The 19268-nt window shown below is 44.6% G+C and overlaps 1 protein-coding gene across 1 annotated transcript; it reads right to left on the reverse strand.

The window, feature by feature from the left end:
• Positions 1-236: 236 nt before the first annotated feature.
• On the reverse strand, positions 237-18081 carry COLGALT1 (collagen beta(1-O)galactosyltransferase 1). Its single transcript, XM_072149153.1, has 12 exons — positions 17730-18081; positions 14504-14614; positions 11805-11922; positions 10777-10911; positions 10479-10683; positions 10008-10127; positions 9817-9893; positions 8161-8267; positions 4696-4828; positions 4475-4602; positions 3790-3996; positions 237-2824 (listed from the first exon to the last, which is right to left on the reverse strand). Exons 1-12 carry the CDS (start codon positions 17945-17947, stop codon positions 2557-2559), a joined length of 1827 nt encoding a protein of 608 aa, XP_072005254.1. The 5' UTR covers positions 17948-18081; the 3' UTR covers positions 237-2556.
• Between the last annotated feature and the right edge of the window lie 1187 nt (positions 18082-19268).

A 19268-nucleotide genomic window follows, 5' to 3' on the forward strand; every position in this document is an offset into this window, starting at 1 on the left:
GTGGCCCAGGGAGAACCATCATCCATCCACAGCATCTCCCTCCTTTGGTCTCGTATATACAAAGCCCAGCAGTGTCAGCAATGCAGTGCAGCCGGCTGTGGCTCCTCCCATCATATTTTTGTACGGACCTTCTCTGGGTCGATGGTTCTGGAATGTGAATAAAGCAGTACTATGCATATGAAAACAAACATTTCATTTCCAATAGACTTTGACACAGATATAAACCAGAGACTAAATTATTGTAAAAATTTATTCAACATAAGCACAAAAATATAAAGAACTCTGTAAACAACAGGTGGACCCCAGTACCGGGCTTATGAGCAACCATCCACACACCCAAATACCCTTCTGCCTTCCTTAGTCACCAGTACAAGAAATCCCTCCCAATGAAAAAACCTTTGGATTACAGTCGGTAAATCTGTAGTTTTCTACTCCTAGCACATTGACAAGAGATTGTCTGTGTTTGTATAAAGCGTTAATCACAAGTTATTGTACAACGTTATACACTTTCATGTGGCCGCTAGGGGAGGGCGCTGTTAAAAATAGTTAAAAATCGCTTATAATACTGATCATAATAGAGCACATGAACCTCATGGGTGGAGCTTGGAAGCCCCACCCATGAGGCAAAGATAATCAAAGCTAATCTCAATGGTCTACATGTAAAACCAGATTTCCCTTGTAGTGGGAAAGGTGATAGCGGACTGCAACATCTCCTGGAGATCAAAGGTGATCTCCAGGGGTTGTCTATATGAGACATCCCCTTTAATGAACATGAAGATCAGTCATAATCAGTCACATGATGCTTGCAAGTTGTAGTCCTCTAGCAATGACATCATAGTGGACAAAACTGTAAATTTTTTCACCCTTCTGCTACCATTAGGACATGCTAAGCTTTATATATCCATTTCAACCCAAAATTGGAACAAAGCCCATAAAAGGGAAGCAAGGAAAAAACTGCTTCTCCTTGTCTATGATTTGTTCCAGATTTCCTACTTTATTCAGCTGAGAACCATTTCATTTTATATTTGGCTAGACATGGGAATGAGGCTTCAAAAACGCTTGGCGGAGGGGTCAGAGGAGGGAAAAATACAAAGGGTAAACAGCACCCCCATTATCTGATGGCCATTTCTGGTACTGCATCTCAGACCCATCCAAGACTGGAAAGTGAGGTAGCAGAAACAAGAAGTCTGGGTTTTACAAATATGATTAAACTGGACTCCGGAGACTTCTATAGGGATCACCAATCCCTACATTCGATGCAAGTACAAGGTGCGTAACCGAAAGCAAATTATTAAAGCAGAAGGGAAGTTCAATGACATGTTCAAAAAAGCTGCTATGGCAGAAGATGGGGTCATTTCTCATCAAGGGGAAGGAAGGATTAACTGAGTTAAACAGTTTTCTGAGAAGATAATACCATAAGAGTGACTGGAAGCCTAATTCACGAGGGGTTTCCCCTTCAACGATAGTCATGTAAATCAATGCGGACGTGTCAACCATCCTGCTGCTTCTCCCTCTAGTGTTAGTATTCCACTGCGTTTAGGCAAAAAGTACAAATAAATATCAAAAAGAGCCAAAAAAATATTTTACTTAGAAGATACTAGGACACTACAATCAACGTGGAATTAAAATTTGTGAAAAATATATATTTTTGGATAAAGAATTCACACAGGAACTCAATTCTCTACCTGATCCAACTCAAGACATTAAAGAAGGTTTCCTAGATTAATGATATTGATGACTCGTCCATAGGATCAGATTAGTGAAGGTCCAACACTTCACCTCAGATGTTCTTCAGCATCTGGGAGCTGGACCCTGATCGATATGGGTGGGGTGGAGCCGAGGAAAGGGGTGGTCCACACCTTTAAATTTGAGAACTATATTGTTCTATACCTGCTTACAGATACATATAAATGGGGCATCACACCATGTGGTCACAAGGCCTTCCGTTATCCATGACATAAGAGTACGCAACCAAGCCTACCACCATGACCAGTCATATAGCTAAGGCACAAGGAGTTTCGTCCTATACAGGCATGGGGTACACCACGAAGAACATGATCTAATGAAGATGAATGTTGATAAAACCTAAGGAGATGGTAAGGATACTCAAGGTCTATCCCTGGAGTTTATTACCAAACGTGACTAACTCAAGCAGCCCTTTAAACATCTCTCTATCTTTGTGACCACGCTTAAGGATCTCAAGTAGAAACATCTCCCTTAAAACAGCTCAGCTGTTCTTGGCGTACACCGAGTAGAAGGAGGCCATTTCATTTTTTGCACACGTAAATATATAAATAATCATAATTATTAATTAACCCAGAGCCGAGGCGATTCCATGTAGTTAAAAGCACCCGGTTCCCTCATCGATAGCAATGTTCCCAAGCTGTGAGGTTCTACTAGGAAGAGAAGGGTAGTCAATTCTAGGGTCACGTGCCTGAACAAACCAAGCGTTGGTCACCCCATAAGGTCCACTTGCCCAGTCATGATCAGTCCTCAAACATCCCTACACATAGATCTCCGGTGTTGAATGGGTGGTGTCACGGACAATCATGAAGGTCATAGTTCATCCCGGGCCGCGCTGTCAAAAGGTGATCTGAGGGAAGGGGTGTTTATAGCTTCACTGCGGAGCTTCTCCTGTTGTTGGGTCTTTCGGGATTTGGCCCGATCCCAGTCTGTTGGTTGCTTCACGTTGTCCCACAGTACAGAGGTCTCGGTATCGCTTACGTAGCCCTCGTCTCCGGTGTAATGGGTGGGGTAGATCAGTAATGGCTCCACGGAGAAGGCACGTAGGTTCCGTGGAGAGAACGCAGAGGAGTAGTCCGAGCTGTGGAGAGAGTAGAGGTTTACATTACTCTGGATGACACAACTAGGTTGTGGGTGGTGTTGAGAGTTGAAACCACAACCCACTGCCCGATCAACACCAAGAACGCCCAATGGCCACTTTTCCTCATGGACATCAGAGATGATGGCCTACCAATTCTTTCTGTTAATACTACATGCCGCACTATAGTTCTCAGCCAACATGACCGAATCAGTGATAGTTTATAGGCCTTAAAGTGGTGAAAGAGGGAATGTGTAACTCAAAACAAACCCCCCACCATGGTGACATTACACACAGGACTGTGATGGCAGGAGGTACAGCTGTCTCCCGGTGCTCACTGTGCAACTGGAAATTGGAAGACGACACATCTGTAATACATTTTTATTGTTCGTGGTTCTAAGCTTTGTCTGACAGCTGGGCACCAGACCTTCCGTAATAGACTGCAGGACCAGCATATTTCATGGTCACTATTTCCCAGCAAAAATGTAGCCTGAGGCTCCACTACTGAGACACATGGGGGAGATTTTTTTGGATCACTTCTTTTTTCCACTCGCTTTAATATCTAACCAGGTGGTTAGAGGCCAGGTGCTGCACTCATAGACGAGATCTCACACACCAGTGTACCAAGTCCAGCAACAATTCTGGAATATTAACGCTACTTATACTAACAGACAGAAAGATAGGGTAACATAGATCGTCAGGGACAATATTCAACACGGCCTGCAGCTTTTTATGGTCACAATCGATAGTAGACTCCCTTCAACTTTATAAAGTAAGATTGATATAGATGGTGTCCTAAATTTGGGAAATTTTTCATTACTACGCTGCACCTGTAGTCCAAAAATGAACTATGTTATGTACATTATGCAGCATTTTGTAGGCACCAAGCCCGCCTGGTAGTGTACAATGACCTATGAGTGTGTATAGTGTTAGGTATCCATACGCTTTATGGTATAAGCTCCACTTACATGGGGTGCTTGTCATACATGACCGGCAGGAACTCATCCACAGGAAGCATCTTTGTTAGAGGTTCGGCATCAAGCAGCTTCCTGGCCCCCTGCAGAGAGATGAGGTACGCCAGTGTCCAGTAGGAGTAGTCAGAGACCACCAGATTGCGGACCCCAGGTACCGGCTCCTCGGGCTCATCCACCTGCATCCGCTTTCTACCAAGATATCTGCACGAAAAAAAAAAAAAAAAGAGTTACACTTACAGGCAGGAGAAGTTTCTGGAGTTAGAAGCGCCCCTATGATACTGCCCCTGTCTGGCAAGTCACCCTTATAATCATCTATTATAATAGTTTTTTAACCCCCCTCCCTAATGTACAATAAGGAACTTTTTGTTTGATTTTTCAGTTCAGTAATTTTGTGCGGTTCTCTTTTAAAATAAGGGACCACATTCTTCCATTGTTCATTTTCACCCACGGGAATATTAATGACATTCAGCTTCCCTAAATCCCATGATTATAACTTTTTTCCATTGTATAATTAACCCCTTCCCAACTACTCAAATCAATAGTTGGCTAAACTCCTAGCATTCAGATCCTCTAAAAGAGACAGAAAATGCCCTCATTCATGCAGAGAGGAAGGTATCGATGCCAAGTCTATCAAATCACAGAGAAACCACCCCCCACCCCCCTATATCATTACACTTACATGAGGTCCCAATCTAATTCCGCTTCCTCCAAATCGTGCAGCAGGTTCTCCAGACGCCTCTTAAAGAAGATCTCAAACCTCAGATCGTCTTCAAATACAGCGGACACGGCCAGCGAGCGCTCGGAGATCTGAAGGAGGAAGAAGAGAGATTCATTTTTGGATTGTTTACAAAAACATGTTACATAAAACTCAATAGATCCCAATGATAGGAGAGCACTCACCTCCTTCCAGATGTTATAGTGGCTCAGGAAGCAGCCCATCTCTCCTCGCGTCAGTGGACGCCCGTGATACGGGTCCTTATACCCCGGTAACATCTTTATGCCCATAGCAGTTACTTGGGTTTCATTCAGTGCCCTGGATGGAGATATACAGAATATAGCAGGCGGCACTAGGACCATGGAGCTCAAATACAATCAGGGGAAATCCAGTAAAACAAGTTGTTTGCATGCAGGTGTTCATCCAGAGCCCCCTATTTCCCCTCTGGGGATGATACATGTGACATCAGGATGTAGTCTACACAACCCGAGGACATATAGCATAAATATACATACAGTACTGAGGAATGTGCACTGTAGACTGCACTGCATGCACATACATGACCCTTCTTCAAGGTACTGCTCATGTCATATATGTAGAGATGCACAGATCCTGAAGATGGACCACACCGTAACCATATACATCTCTACTGGTAAACATTCCCCATCCCTGAGCTCAGAGGACAGGATACTCTTATTGGACACGGGTCACGGCTTGTAACTTTTTACCCAATATATAAAAGCACTGCATGAAATATGGCAGAACAGATGCCTGGGCAATGACAACCTGCCTCCAGTCTGATCAGTGTGACGGCCATTGAGTTGGTCATCAGAAAAGAGGCATCAAAAGAAAATCAAAAACCAGAGAAGGGCCTGAAAACATTACAGTAAAAAGCAACAGCCCAGACCACAAAAAACAAGCCTGCACACAACTAGCAGAAAAAAAAGTTATACATATTAATTATGCAAATTTCCTTATGTTATGTAAAAGTCAAAAAAGTAAAAGATCAATACAATTTGTTCTCTCCAAAATCATCCACACTCAAAGAAAAGAAAAATACACGTTATTGCAACAGGAAGGCAAAAACACTTTTTCTTTTTACTTCCATTTTGACAGCCCCTGGTCTTTCTCTGCACTATGCATAGTCATCATATAGGGAAAGCTGCCAAATTGGGTCCTATAGGAATCTGATCAGCTCCTACTGCTCTACAACATGCTGACTGCATATAGGACATAATGCACAATCTGCTCAGCTCCTGCTCTATAACATGCTGTCTGCAGATAGGACTTTATATACCAATCTACTCAGCTCCTCCTGCTCTATAACATGCTGCCTGCAGGCAAGACACTATGTATAATCTGCTCAGCTCCTATAACATGCTGCCTTCAGATAGGACACTCCTTACAATCTGCTTAGCTCCTCTTGCTCTATAACATGCTTCCTGCAGATAGGACACTATGTACCAATCTACTTAGCTCCTCCTGCTCTATAACATGCTGCTTTTTTCATACTGCCTTTAATCCAGGTTAGTGATACTGTCTCGGTTCTGTGGACATATTTTCTCTTTCTATACTCAATAATTTCACTTCTGGAGAATAAGCGGGTCCACACGATGACCATCAGGTCAGGTCACAGTCCGGCTGTCCTTGTAGTACATACAATACTCTCTGTATTGTGGTGTAAACGTGGAGAAACAGACTTCTTTATCCGGGATGAGATGGGGCTGGGAGGTGCGGAGTCTCCCAGGAGTCATGGACAGCTGTGGAATGAATTGGCTTCCATAAATCCCGACATCTGCGCCTTGTTTCTGCTACGGGAAGTCGTGAAGGGCTTATGACCTCACCAATAAATAATGTGGGGACGGAGCTCATAATTTTTTATGTTTCTGAGACTGAAATGGCTTCTATAAGAGACGCGGGGAGGCACCTGCAGCGTCACTAACATATGGGAACGTTCTCAAGAACCCTACAATAGCCGAGAAATAAGGAAGCTCTCCGATACCAAAGAGCAAGGGTATCCAAAAATAGTCATGGAGCATCACATTAACCCTAAACAATCCAGGCATTACAAGAAACGCAAAGCATTCAATGTTTGGCAGGAAAACAGGTTCCAACACAATGGTGGTCTATACTAGTGTCCCCTATAAAGATTCTGCGTTTCTCATGAATTGGGGATAACTGAAATACAGATTTATAATAAGAAAGCCCTAAATCAACTGCGGCACAAAGTCTCCAGTCACCAGTGAATTATTACCTGTGGATTGGAGGAGAGTAGAAGTATCAGACTACATGACACTGCAGTATAAAGACATAAAACAACAGATATCCAGATGAGACGCCGCCTGGGCCCAGCGGGGGATTCATACACTCAACACATGGAGCCAAATTTCCAGTTTTCCGAAGAATTATTATTACATTGTTCCATCATTTCAGAGCATCCAGTCTCCAGCCGTGTAAATATTCTTAGGAGTTAAATTCTTTATTGTATTAGAGGTCATTTCCATAACATCTAAAAGGTACAGGGGTCACTATGATCACAGACTCCTATGTAGTAGGTAATGTATGACCTGGGGCTGGGGGTCCATAGAACATATATAGAGGTGACTGGCGCTGGTCCGTCTTGCTCCATTGTTCATAGCTGTGGCCCCGCAAGACATAAAACACTACTTCAAGGTCAAACATGGTCACAGATACATAGGAAAACAGATGCTTCAGCCACACGCCTCACTTGCCAAGTTCGGGTTACAGGACTTATAATACATTATTTTATAGAAATAAAAAAGACCTTTCCAGCCAGAATAAAGGAGAAGCAGGAGAGGACACCAAAGCTCTGCAGGGACAGCCAAGGATTTATGTTCCTATGTTATACACCTGACTAGTTTTTAATACAAGTCTGTGAATGTTTCCAAGACTTAACAGAATAGAGCATAGACCCAAGATGGGGCAGGATCTCTGAGAAAGAGCTTAAAGGAAACCTACCACTTGAAGTGGCAGGTTTCAGATGGAAACACCGAGCACCAGCTCAGGGTGAGCTGGTGCCGGCGCTTATTTTTGTTAGTGTTTTAAACCGCTGTATTGCGGTTTAAAACACTTTTTAAACTTTATAGCCGGCGCAGGGAGGTACGCGCTCGGCACTTACCATGTGCGCGGCTCTCCTTCACTTCCTATGTAGCCGCGCGCACGGTACCTCCCTGCACCGGCTATAAAGTTTAAAAAGTGTTTTAAACCGCAATACAGCGGTTTAAAACACTAACAAAAATAAGCTCCGGCACCAGCTCACCCTGAGCTGGTGCTCGGTATTTCCAACTGAAACCTGCCACTTCAAGTGGTAGGTTTCCTTTAAAGGGGACATGAGAAAGGGCTCTGCCAGTGCCTCCAGAATGTGTTTGCATGGGTTACCTCCGGTTTCCTTCCACACTCCAAAAACATACTGGTAGGCTGATTAGATTGTGAGCCCCATGGGGACAGGGACTGTGCAGCGCTGCGTAATCTGTGTGCGCTATATAAGTAAAGAATTAGTATTAATGTACATGCCCGACCAGAGCTCCATTCACTTCTATGGGACTGTCACCTACTACACTGTCATATAAGTGTACGGAGTCCTGGACGGACATCACAGCACGATCCCTCCGAGGACTTTCCTGACTCACCGGCCATCCACAGCATCAGAAAGCTTGAAGTCAATCTGCAGCTCATAAAGGGTCTTTCTCATCCGGTCCCTCCGGTCTTGCCGACGCTTCAAATTAATGAGGAAAATCTGTGGAAGGAATTAGAAGCCGAGGTCAGCCATGGATACAAAGAGGATGAGGCGTCTGATCTAATGAGCCCACGTGATGATGTTCACCATTCATCCTCATAGACTGTAAGCTCTTGTGTCACCTCCTCATCCTCATAGAGTGTAATCTCTTGTGTCACCCCCTCATCCTCATAGACTGTAAGCTCTTGTGTCACTCCCTCATCCTCATAGACTGTAAGCTCTTGTGTCACCCCTTCATCCTCATAGACTGTAAGCTCTTGTGTCACCACCTCATCCTCATAGACTGTAAGCTCTTGTGTCACCCCCTCATCCTCATAGACTATAAGCTCTTGTGTCACACCCTCATCCTCATAGTCTGTAAGCTCTTGTGTCACCTCCTCATCCTCATAGACTGTAAGCTCTTGTGTCACCCCCTCATCCTCATAGACTGTAAGCTCTTGTGTCCCCCCTCATCCTCATAGACTGTAAGCTCTTGTGTCACCCCTCATCCTCATAGACTGTAAGCTCTTGTGTCCCCCCTCATCCTCATAGACTGTAAGCTCTTGTGTCACCCCCTTATCCTCATAGACTGTAAGCTCTTGTGTCACACCCTCATCCTCATAGTCTGTAAGCTCTTGTGTCACCCCCTCATCCTCATAGACTATAAGCTCTTGTGTCACACCCTCATCCTCATAGTCTGTAAGCTCTTGTGTCACCCCCTCATCCTCATAGACTGTAAGCTCTTGTGTCACCCCCTCATCCTCATAGACTGTAAGCTCTTGTGAGCAGGGCCCTCACTCATATTGTTCCAGATGACTGTTTGTTCTTTGTAATGTAATATAGTTGTACATGTCCCCGATGATTTGTAAAGCGCTACGGAATTTGATGGCGCTATATAAATAAAGATTATTATTATTATTATAAGTTCAGAGGCAGAAAGGGATGGTCACTTCTGACACCCTTATCTTGAGTTCTTTAGTACGTAGAAATATGCTGGTGTAACATTAAAGATAAGAATCGGACCCATGGTGGATACACCGGGGGTATTGTCAGCAGAATTGTTGAGGGAAAGGCTGTTACAAATTAATATAGACCAATAGACGAGATAAGGTGCTGCCTTAAGTTTATAATCAACATATGTCTTACTATACATTGTTAAGTTTATTGCATTTGTGTGCCAACCTTTTATAGCCCTGCGTGGCGACTTAAGAGTGTAAGGTGTATATGCTAAATCTGTCATAAATAATCTGTAGTCCTGGCAGGGATGGGGATGGGGGAGAGGGGACTGTTTTTCTTTTTATTGTTCATATGCTCATAAAAATTGAAAAATGAATAAAGAAATATCTGATAAAAAAAAAGATAAGAATCAGGCTTGTGGTTCTGTGATCTACAGAACTGAAATTAAACTTGATTCATCTCAAAATATGACTCTTCTCTGCTCATTTGCACATGACTTTAGAAGAGATTTTTTTTTTTTTATAGTTAAAAGTTGTCCCCTACTTGATGGTAGTTTAATACAGTAAAATCTGGGGACCAGCAAAGGTGGATACACCAATAAGCATCTAGTTACCTCATCCATGGACAGCTTGTCCGAGACTTTTGGTGGAACAGACAGGAAACTTGATGGTTCGATTGGAGGACCCTTCACTGCAGACAGAATACAATATGAGGGACAATATATAAGGTAAAATAAACCAAGAAAAGAAACCTGATCCTAACAAGTAGGAGTTTTCCTAGACCACACTGTTTTCTGATACTCACCCATCACTTCTAGCTTGGTATGAAGGAAGTTATCGGCCTCATCCAGCAAGGAGCTATGTGCCCGCAGAGGGACGGGTAGATGCCCGTATACTTCTTTATTACAAAGGAACAACTGCACCTCTGGAGGGAAGAAGGAGTTTACAGGTAACGGTCTGTAAGTGGGATATTATGTGAGGCCAAACCCTACTTCTTATAATAGATAACACAAAACTATCCTCCTTCTACAGTACAATTAGGATGGTCTTCAGTTTCATCTAAAGCCTTATTCACACGGCCATGTGCATTCTTGGGAGAGCACAGGGGCGGGTGAAGATGGGAGGGGAAGTGAGCGCTCCTCACCCCTCCCCTCTCCATTGAAAGACAAGCGGCCCCATGTGCTCAGCAAACAGTGACCGGGTGCCATAGACTTCTATTGTGGCTGTGATCTGGCTGCAAATTGTGTGGCCATGTCGCAAGGGTTTCTGCACTCACCGGCCTGCCGACAGGAATAGGCAAAGACTATGATGTCATCGAATGCCCAGGTGTAGTCAGGGTGAGGCGGGTAGAAGTCGATGTACTGGCTGGACTCCTTCCGCAGGTCGATGAGAAATGTAGAGTGGACCATGGGCACGGCAAAGCAGCCGCGGCGTTCCCTGCGCCGGATTGGCATGTAGGCCGGGGTGCGTCTGTAATATCCCTGTGTATACATGTAGATCACATAAAAGATACATAGATGGAAGGAGGTGAAGAGTTATACAAGCATAATCCAAGTTCCCAGGTAGGTCCTTACCTGAGTGGTCATCCCGCACCAGAAGTTGGAGTACGCCGCCCTGGACTCCAGCATGGGGGCGACTACCGTCTTGTTCTCAGCGATCAGTAAATTCAGGGTGTTTGGATTAGTCAGCAGGTTATCTGCATCTATAAACTGAAGGAGAGGACAACATTCATAGGGGACGGTCTCCAAGATCGAGGGATTATATGAAGTAGATACCATCTTCTCCAAACCCAAGTAAATATTAATATTCCGACGTTGACTCCCAAGGCTTTTTAGTGGGTCGGACATTGACTTACAGGGTAACCACCTACAGGTGGCGCTGGAGAGGCAGCCATAGAATTTCCCATATAAGGATCCATCTGCTTAATAGGACAATATTCAAAGTGACAGCAGCAAGGAAGCAGCCGGCAGATCCACATGTCCTCTCATGCTTGGGTACATCTGGCCGCAGTCTGTGCCTCCTGTATCATATGGCTTTAATTATATACTGTAATCATATAGCGGCAGCTCAGGAGACAATGGCCGCAGTGTTACAGGGATTACAGGTGCGGGCTACGCTTCATGTGATAACTCAATGAGGACTTGTCTGCAGACAGGAAGCAAGTACCGCAAGAGGAATCCACCTGAGCCGCCATCTATACAAGATTATACATTGGGGGCCTCTAGAAGTCAACAAGGTCCTGGAGAGGGGGTTTATATAGCCAGCGAACTACTAAGGAGTCATCGTCTCTTGTCAAATTCTATTGATCTCTATCCAGGCCCTTCTGCTTTTAAAGTATAGCTTTCCTAAATGAACTCCCTTAAAATGGGCTTTGTTGGATCTCCCTGTACTTTCCTGCTGCACCGATCGCCTTTCATAAAGCATCAGAGATATCAATGTTCAGAAACCTCTGTAATTCCCTATTCTACCACTAGATGTCACTGGTGCACCCTCCTGATCCCTACACCAGCCCCGATTGAGGTCCTTCGGGTCACATGGAGGGGATCTTCTCCTTTAATAACACAGCATACCCCAGCGCCAGGGCACATACATCAGTACATACCATTATGTAGTCTGCCCACATTTCCCTGGCAGAGGTTAGGGCGGCCTGGCGTAGCTTCATGATATACTCGTAACGCTGGTGCGACCAGTGCTTCGGGCCTTCTTCATCCTGGAACCATCTGGAAAATATTAGGATGGAGAATCATGAGACAGGGGTCATACATTTAGTGGAAAATTCTGAACACATGGGCACCAGGCCCTGGCCGAGCACAGGATGGCACATACATGCAGATTATAGAAGATGCCCCAGGGATATGAGGGCACTACATAAATAAAGATTATTATGGGGATGAATCTGTCTGGGTCACTTTGCATTAGGTTGGCATAAGAAGTACCTTGGCCTGGGCTATGGAAGACACTATGGTACTTATCAAGGGCTTTTGTATCTGCAATTTAATATTCTCCGAACCACTAAAAATATCTGGAATTTCTGCTAAATCCAGGACTGGGCGGCTACAAAGCCCTTCATATTTTTCTTGCAGTCCGCAACGAAGTTGAAAGAAAAGCGATCACTTTCCTACAGCCCGGGAAATACTGCGGTGAGACTGGACAGGGATGGAGCATTAACCCTTTCACTGCTCCACATTAAATTAAATTGACACTACAAGCCAATAAGGAATCCAAAGGCCAGCCCAGTCAGGGTCCTAAATCCTGAAATCATGCCAAAGATTCTTCCATCAAGGGTGTTAACCAGGTATAGCTATTGCCCTGGACCACTAGGGATCCTCAGATCATTCCTTAGACTGACACGGGTCCTAGACCACCAGGATCCTGAAATAATGACCTACACCGCCAGGGACCCCAAAATCATTACCCATACCACCAGGGACCCCAAAATCATTACCTAGACAGCCAGGGAACCAGAAACCATGACCATTAGTGATCCTGAGAAAAACCCATTGAGGGTCCTAGACCACCAGGAGACTAATATAATGACCTAAACCGCCTGGGATCTCAAAACCATGACCATAAGGGTCCTGAAAAACACAGAATGAGAGTAACTACACCACCAGGATCATGAAATAATAATATTTTTTTTCATATTGCACCATCATATTCTGTATTTTTATATTTATTATAATGACCTAGACTGCCAGGTATCTCAAAACCATAACCATGACCATAAGGGATCCTGGGACCACTCAGTGACCTAGATGCCCAGGGATCCTTCCATCAATGGATATAGTATTGTCACTGCACTTGACCATCCTGAAATGAATGCAGAATGCCCAAGCCCACCAAGGACACCGGTGACCCAGACCAGCAGAGCTCCAGAGATCAGCCGCTGCCTTCCCTAGACCACCAGGAATTGATTAAGGAATGTGCTACACAATTGGCCGGGTGCTAGGTGGTATATCTGGGTGCTGTACAGTAAAATATCAGGGCACATAGGTTTATCCGATTGGGCGTAGTGCTGCCCACATGGAAGGGTCCACAACTTGTCACACATGGAATTTACAGACATTCTATATAGAATATAAAGCCCAGGTCTTGGTTATACGCTATAAGTGCCAGTTATAGTTATTCTCTCTGTCCCCGGCGGTGAAAGGGTTACAGACCCTACACTAGCAATCGCAGGGGATAGCCGTTGTGTACTGGGCAAACACCTCACTGTACTGTGAAGACAGGATGGCGGCCGGGGAACGAGGGGGTCATCTTCCAAATCCGAAGGGTAAATACACACCAAGAGAAATAGCTCTAAAACAGAAGCTGAATGGTTTATAATACAAAGTGATAACGGGACCATCTCTAGAGGAGCAAGGTCCTGACTCCTGAGCCCCTATCCCAAATATTACAGGGACACAGACTAGTGACATCACTGCAGATCTCATCTGTTCTTCCCATCAAGTCCCCTATGAGATTACCCCAGAAATACCAGATTTTACAGACAAGGGCCAACACTCTTAAAGGAATCCTATTACCAGATTTTACCCCATTAAATTACTAGACCCCTCAGGTAGGGAATGAAATGTCCTTTCTAGAGCTCCCTCTTTTACGCGAAATGTCACACACACGTATATATATATAATCTCTTATTCTATAGGACCGAGAAACGTGGTGTCATATTAAAGATAAAAATCTCGTTATTTACACTGCATCAGGCTTGTGTTTCTGTGATCTACAGAACTGGAGATGAAGACAAAGGTGCAAAAGTCAAATTCAATCTGGAAAGATGACATTTCTATCTTTAAAATGACACCAATAATATATTTCTAGATATTACAGAACTGAAGATAGGGGTGTCTGAAGTGACCCTCCCTCCTCTAAACTTGACTCCTCTCATGCAAAATATGACTCTTTTCTGCTCATTTTCACATGACTTTGAGGGAGATTTATTTGTACAGGTAAATGGTTGAGATTTCACATAAAAACAAGGAATTCTAGGAAGGAGATTTAGATGAATCTGTGGTAAAAGTCACTACTAGACACGGTGTAATATATCTCATTTTTCACTTGCTTTAGCTCTTATTATCCTCCCTGCTTCCTTCATTTTCGCTCTGAAATCTCTGCTGAATTCCATCTTGCTAGAAACAAGGCAGAAGCTGACTAAGGTGTCAGGTTACATAGAAGTCTATGGCGATGGGAGGGGGGGGGGCAGTGAGTCACAGCAGCTAGGTCTCCCCCCAACTGTAAGCTCACACACAGTAGAAATGAGACCTTCTGGAAAAAGAGAACTACAAGAGACCCAATGACCATTACCTGGGCTGCTCCTGCGGCCTCCACTCCACATGGTGGTACTGGTTCTGGACGTTGATGAGCCATTCCCGGAGAATATGACTGGTATTGTCCACGTTGTGATCTGTGGCCACCCTGAAAGAGAGAAGATAGAGTGTTAGTGGAGCAGCGCTCACTCCTTCTCTCCAGCGCGTTACTATATGCTCGCCTGAGAGAGCATAGGGCAGTTTGAAAGGAGCCCAATTCTGGACAAGCCCTTTAAGGGGCATCAGTCAGTAGTTTTGGTCATACAGCCCTGCAGTTCTGTTATTACACCTGTGTGTAAGTAGCAGCAGGACTGTAAATATGAGATGATATTCTAGGTGCACTGACCTCACACTGCTGTGCTCTTTGCTCTCAGCATTACAGCAGTCCCTTGCTATAACCCACAAAGCACTGTGTACATGTACACACACACCAACAATCTCAGCTCTGCTACGCCTGCAGTACAGGTGCTGACACAGCAGAGCCTTCCTGGGTGTGTGCCGACAAAGTAGCCCCAGGCCCCATATATCAGGGATCTCCTCAGCACCGGATTACCTGCCCCCAGACCTCCCACTTTCCGGGTGGGAATCTCATTGCTGGGGGGTCTTACACCCTGACCAAAAATTTCAACCTTTGCGCAGGTTAATCCCAAGAGAACTCTAGTTATACTTCAGAGCAGCATTCACACTGCCATAAGGTTCGCTTACCAGAATATTCCCCTTGTTTGCAGAACACTTGCTATGAGGATTTATACTGAGGAAAGGTTATCTTTTTACATCCAAAGAAAACAGAATAGTGAGTGCAGCTCTGGGGTATAATACAGGATGTAACTCAGGAACAGTACAGGATAAGTAATGTCATGTATGTACACAGTGACTGCACCAGCAGCAGAATAGTGAGTGCAGCTCTGGGGTATAATACAGGATGTAACTCAGGAACAGTACAGGATAAGTAATGTCATGTATGTACACAGTGACTGCACCAGCAGCAGAATAGTGAGTGCAGCTCTGGGGTATAATACAGGATGTAACTCAGGATCAGTACAGGATAAGTAATGTCATGTATGTACACAGTGACTGCACCAGCAGCAGAATAGTGAGTGCAGCTCTGGGGTATAATACAGGATGTAACTCAGGATCAGTACAGGATAAGTAATGTCATGTATGTACACAGTGACTGCACCAGCAGCAGAATAGTGAGTGCAGCTCTGAGGTAAAATACAGGATGTAACTCAGGATCAGTACAGGATAAGTAATGTCATGTATGTACACAGTGACTGCACCACCAGCAGAATAGTGAGTGTTGCTCTGGAGTATAATACAGGATGTAACTCAGGATCAGTACAGGATAAGTAATGTCATGTATGTACACAGTGACTGCACCAGCAGCAGAATAGTGAGTGCAGCTCTGGGGTATAATACAGGATGTAACTCAGGATCAGTACAGGATAAGTAATGTCATTTATGTACACAGCAGAATACTGAGTGCAGCTCTGCAGTATAATACAGGATAGGTAATAACATGTATATACACAGCAGAATAGTGAGTGCAGCTCTGCAGTATAACACAGGATAGATAATGACATGTATGTACACAGCAGTATAGTGAGTGCAGTTCTGGAGTATAATACAGGATAGGTAATGTCATGTATGTACACAGCAGTATAGTGAGTGCAGCTCTGCAGTATAATGCAGGATAGGTAATGTCATGTATGTACACAGCAGTATAGTGAGTGCAGCTCTGCAGTATAATGCAGGATAGGTAATGTCATGTATGTACACAGCAGTATAGTGAGTGCAGCTCTGCAGTATAATGCAGGATAGGTAATGTCATGTATGTACACAGCAGTATAGTGAGTGCAGCTCTGCAGTATAATACAGGATAGGTAATATCATGTATGTACACAGCAGTATAGTGAGTGCAGCTCTGCAGTATAATACAGGATAGGTAATATCATGTATGTACACAGCAGTATAGGGAGTGCAGCTCTGCAGTATAACACTGGATAGGGAATGACATGTATGTACACAGCAGTATAGGGAGTGCAGCTCTGCAGTATAATACAGGATAGGTAATATCATGTATGTACACAGCAGTATAGTGAGTGCAGCTCTGCAGTATAACACAGGATAGGTAATATCATGTATGTACACAGCAGTATAGTGAGTGCAGCTCTGCAGTATAACACAGGATAGGTAATATCATGTATGTACACAGCAGTATAGTGAGTGCAGCTCTGCAGTATAACACAGGATAGGTAATATCATGTATGTACACAGCAGTATAGTGAGTGCAGCTCTGCAGTATAACACAGGATAGGTAATGACATGTATGTACACAGCAGTATAGTGAGTGCAGCTCTGCAGTATAACACAGGATAGGTAATATCATGTAAGTACACAGCAGTATAGTGAGTGCAGCTCTGCAGTATAACACTGGATAGGGAATGACATGTATGTACACAGCAGTATAGGGAGTGCAGCTCTGCAGTATAATACAGGATAGGTAATATCATGTATGTACACAGCAGTATAGTGAGTGCAGCTCTGCAGTATAACACAGGATAGGTAATATCATGTATGTACACAGCAGTATAGTGAGTGCAGCTCTGCAGTATAACACAGAATAGGTAATATCATGTATGTACACAGCAGTATAGTGAGTGCAGCTCTGCAGTATAACACAGGATAGGTAATATCATGTATGTACACAGCAGTATAGTGAGTGCAGCTCTGCAGTATAATACAGGATAAGTAATGTCATGTATGTACACAGCAGAATAGTGAGTGCAGCTCTGCAGTATAATACCGGATAGGTAATGACATGTATGTACACAGCAGTATAGTGAGTGCAGCTCTGCAGTATAATACAGGATAGGTAATGACATGTATGTACACAGCAGTATAGTGAGTGCAGCTCTGCAGTATAATACAGGATAGGTAATATCATGTATGTACACAGCAGTATAGTGAGTGCAGCTCTGCAGTATAATGCAGGATAGGTAATGTCATGTATGTACACAGCAGTATAGTGAGTGCAGCTCTGCAGTATAATACAGGATAGGTAATGACATGTATGTACACAGCAGTATAGTGAGTGCAGCTCTGCAGTATAACACAGGATAGGTAATGACATGTATGTACACAGCAGTATAGTGAGTGCAGCTCTGCAGTATAACACAGGGTAGGATGACATGAATGGTAGATGTGGGGCTCCGGGGTCTCACCATAGGGAAATCCTGTCCTTGGGGTAGTCCAGCCGGTCTATGGCCCCCAGCACCTCGGGCAGGGACCCCTGGGTGTTCCGGGCCAGCAGGGCGAGCAGGACGGTGGGCTGCCTGAGCGGAGACTCCGGGTTGTATCGCTCCTCCGGGAAGTATCCGGCCCCGGCGCCCAGCAGAGCGGCCAGCAGCCCCGGCAGCAGCAGCGCCCACACCCGGGACATAGCGGCAGCCGCGACTACAGCTCTGCGGTAGGAGCGATAGTTTAAAGGGGAAGGCGGTGCCAACGCGTCCACAGCGCAGGGATTGGCTGCGAGACGGGAAAATGCCTTTAAGAAAGGGAATATTTCACCTCCGACGCGGCTGTCACTCCAGAGCGGAGTCTTAAAGGGGCGGGCGCACTGCCAACTCAAAGCCGTAATGTACCGCCTAGAGGCGCATGCGCGTAGGATGAATTGAGATGTGTGAATGCGTGGGATGAGACGGGCCGTATTCTACCTAGTAGCTGCACCGTACTGATGTGTCCGTCTGTGAAAGACCCCATTCAGTATTTAGGGTGGGCACAGCCCAGAAATAGTGGTAGTGAGCGGAAAGGAAACCGTACACACTGTGTTATTCTATGGTGTGAAGACTATTAAGGAATACAGCCAACCCAGGTTGACCCTGTTACACCAGGGTCCCTCAAGCTATATAGATAGATAAATAGAGATATATATATATATATATATATTTGGCCCATTGCAGTCCTGTAAATATTGTCCTAATATTGTTTTGGTTTAAGTTGTGACCCCAGCCCTTCTTGCATTGGAGAATAGACACATAATTTTGGTAAAACCTTAGATTTACCTGCAAAATTGTGACCCTAATGGTCCTCATTGGAGGCGGGCGTGTCAGCTACCCTAAAGTAACCCACTGAGTTGCTGAGATCAGGGGATCGGGCAGATGTAAGTTCTCCAGGATCAGATGTTTAAAAACCTACCACCAGCAGCCGTGTTAAAACGTATCGGCAGCCACATGACGCCAATACAATTTAAAGCTACAGCAGACAAGGGGCCCAGAAATTCACAATCCATCTTTACATGTGGCTGCAGCAGTTTAGTGAAGAAATTTCCCCTACAAACTACCAGCAGCTTCTTATCCAGGTTCCCATCCCTGGCAGCTGATTATCCGGGAAGCTGAATGTCCAAGGATAGGTGATCAAAATTTTAATACGAGAAAAAAAAACTTAAAAAAAAATAAATTAATTGACTTGTGTCCAAGGGAAGGGACTACCCTCTATTCTTGCTCTATGTTATGCCGGCCCTGAACAGCTTAACGGTCCAAGAGCAGGGGAAATGGGGACCTGAGACTAGGTCATCAACCAAGATTCATGGAAACCCCCCCCCCCCTCTTAGTGACAGTGTGGTGGGATTGCTTGGACTACTGACAGGCTGGACTATAGAAGGATTTGGACTAAACTTGTTCAGAATGAAATCCCTCTTATAGACTGCAGTGTTGAGTCTGCAGCTTCTGGTTTTACTTCCTTCAGTTCTAGAAATCCCTTCC

The sequence above is a fragment of the Engystomops pustulosus genome, chromosome 4 (genome assembly GCF_040894005.1).
Source record: "Engystomops pustulosus chromosome 4, aEngPut4.maternal, whole genome shotgun sequence".
In the NCBI taxonomy this organism is placed as follows: Eukaryota; Metazoa; Chordata; class Amphibia; order Anura; family Leptodactylidae; genus Engystomops; species Engystomops pustulosus.

Bases quoted from the DNA above. Each gene is read 5' to 3' on its own strand.
- COLGALT1 (XM_072149153.1), bottom strand. From the start codon at position 17,947: ATGTCCCGGGTGTGGGCGCTGCTGCTGCCGGGGCTGCTGGCCGCTCTG. The intron at 11,923-14,503 runs GTAATGGTCATT...AATATTTTCCAG, and splicing joins AGGCCGCAGGAGCAGCCCAG to ATGGTTCCAGGATGAAGAAG. The intron at 8,268-9,816 runs GTAACTAGATGC...TTCCTTCCACAG, and splicing joins ACAAGCTGTCCATGGATGAG to ATTTTCCTCATTAATTTGAA.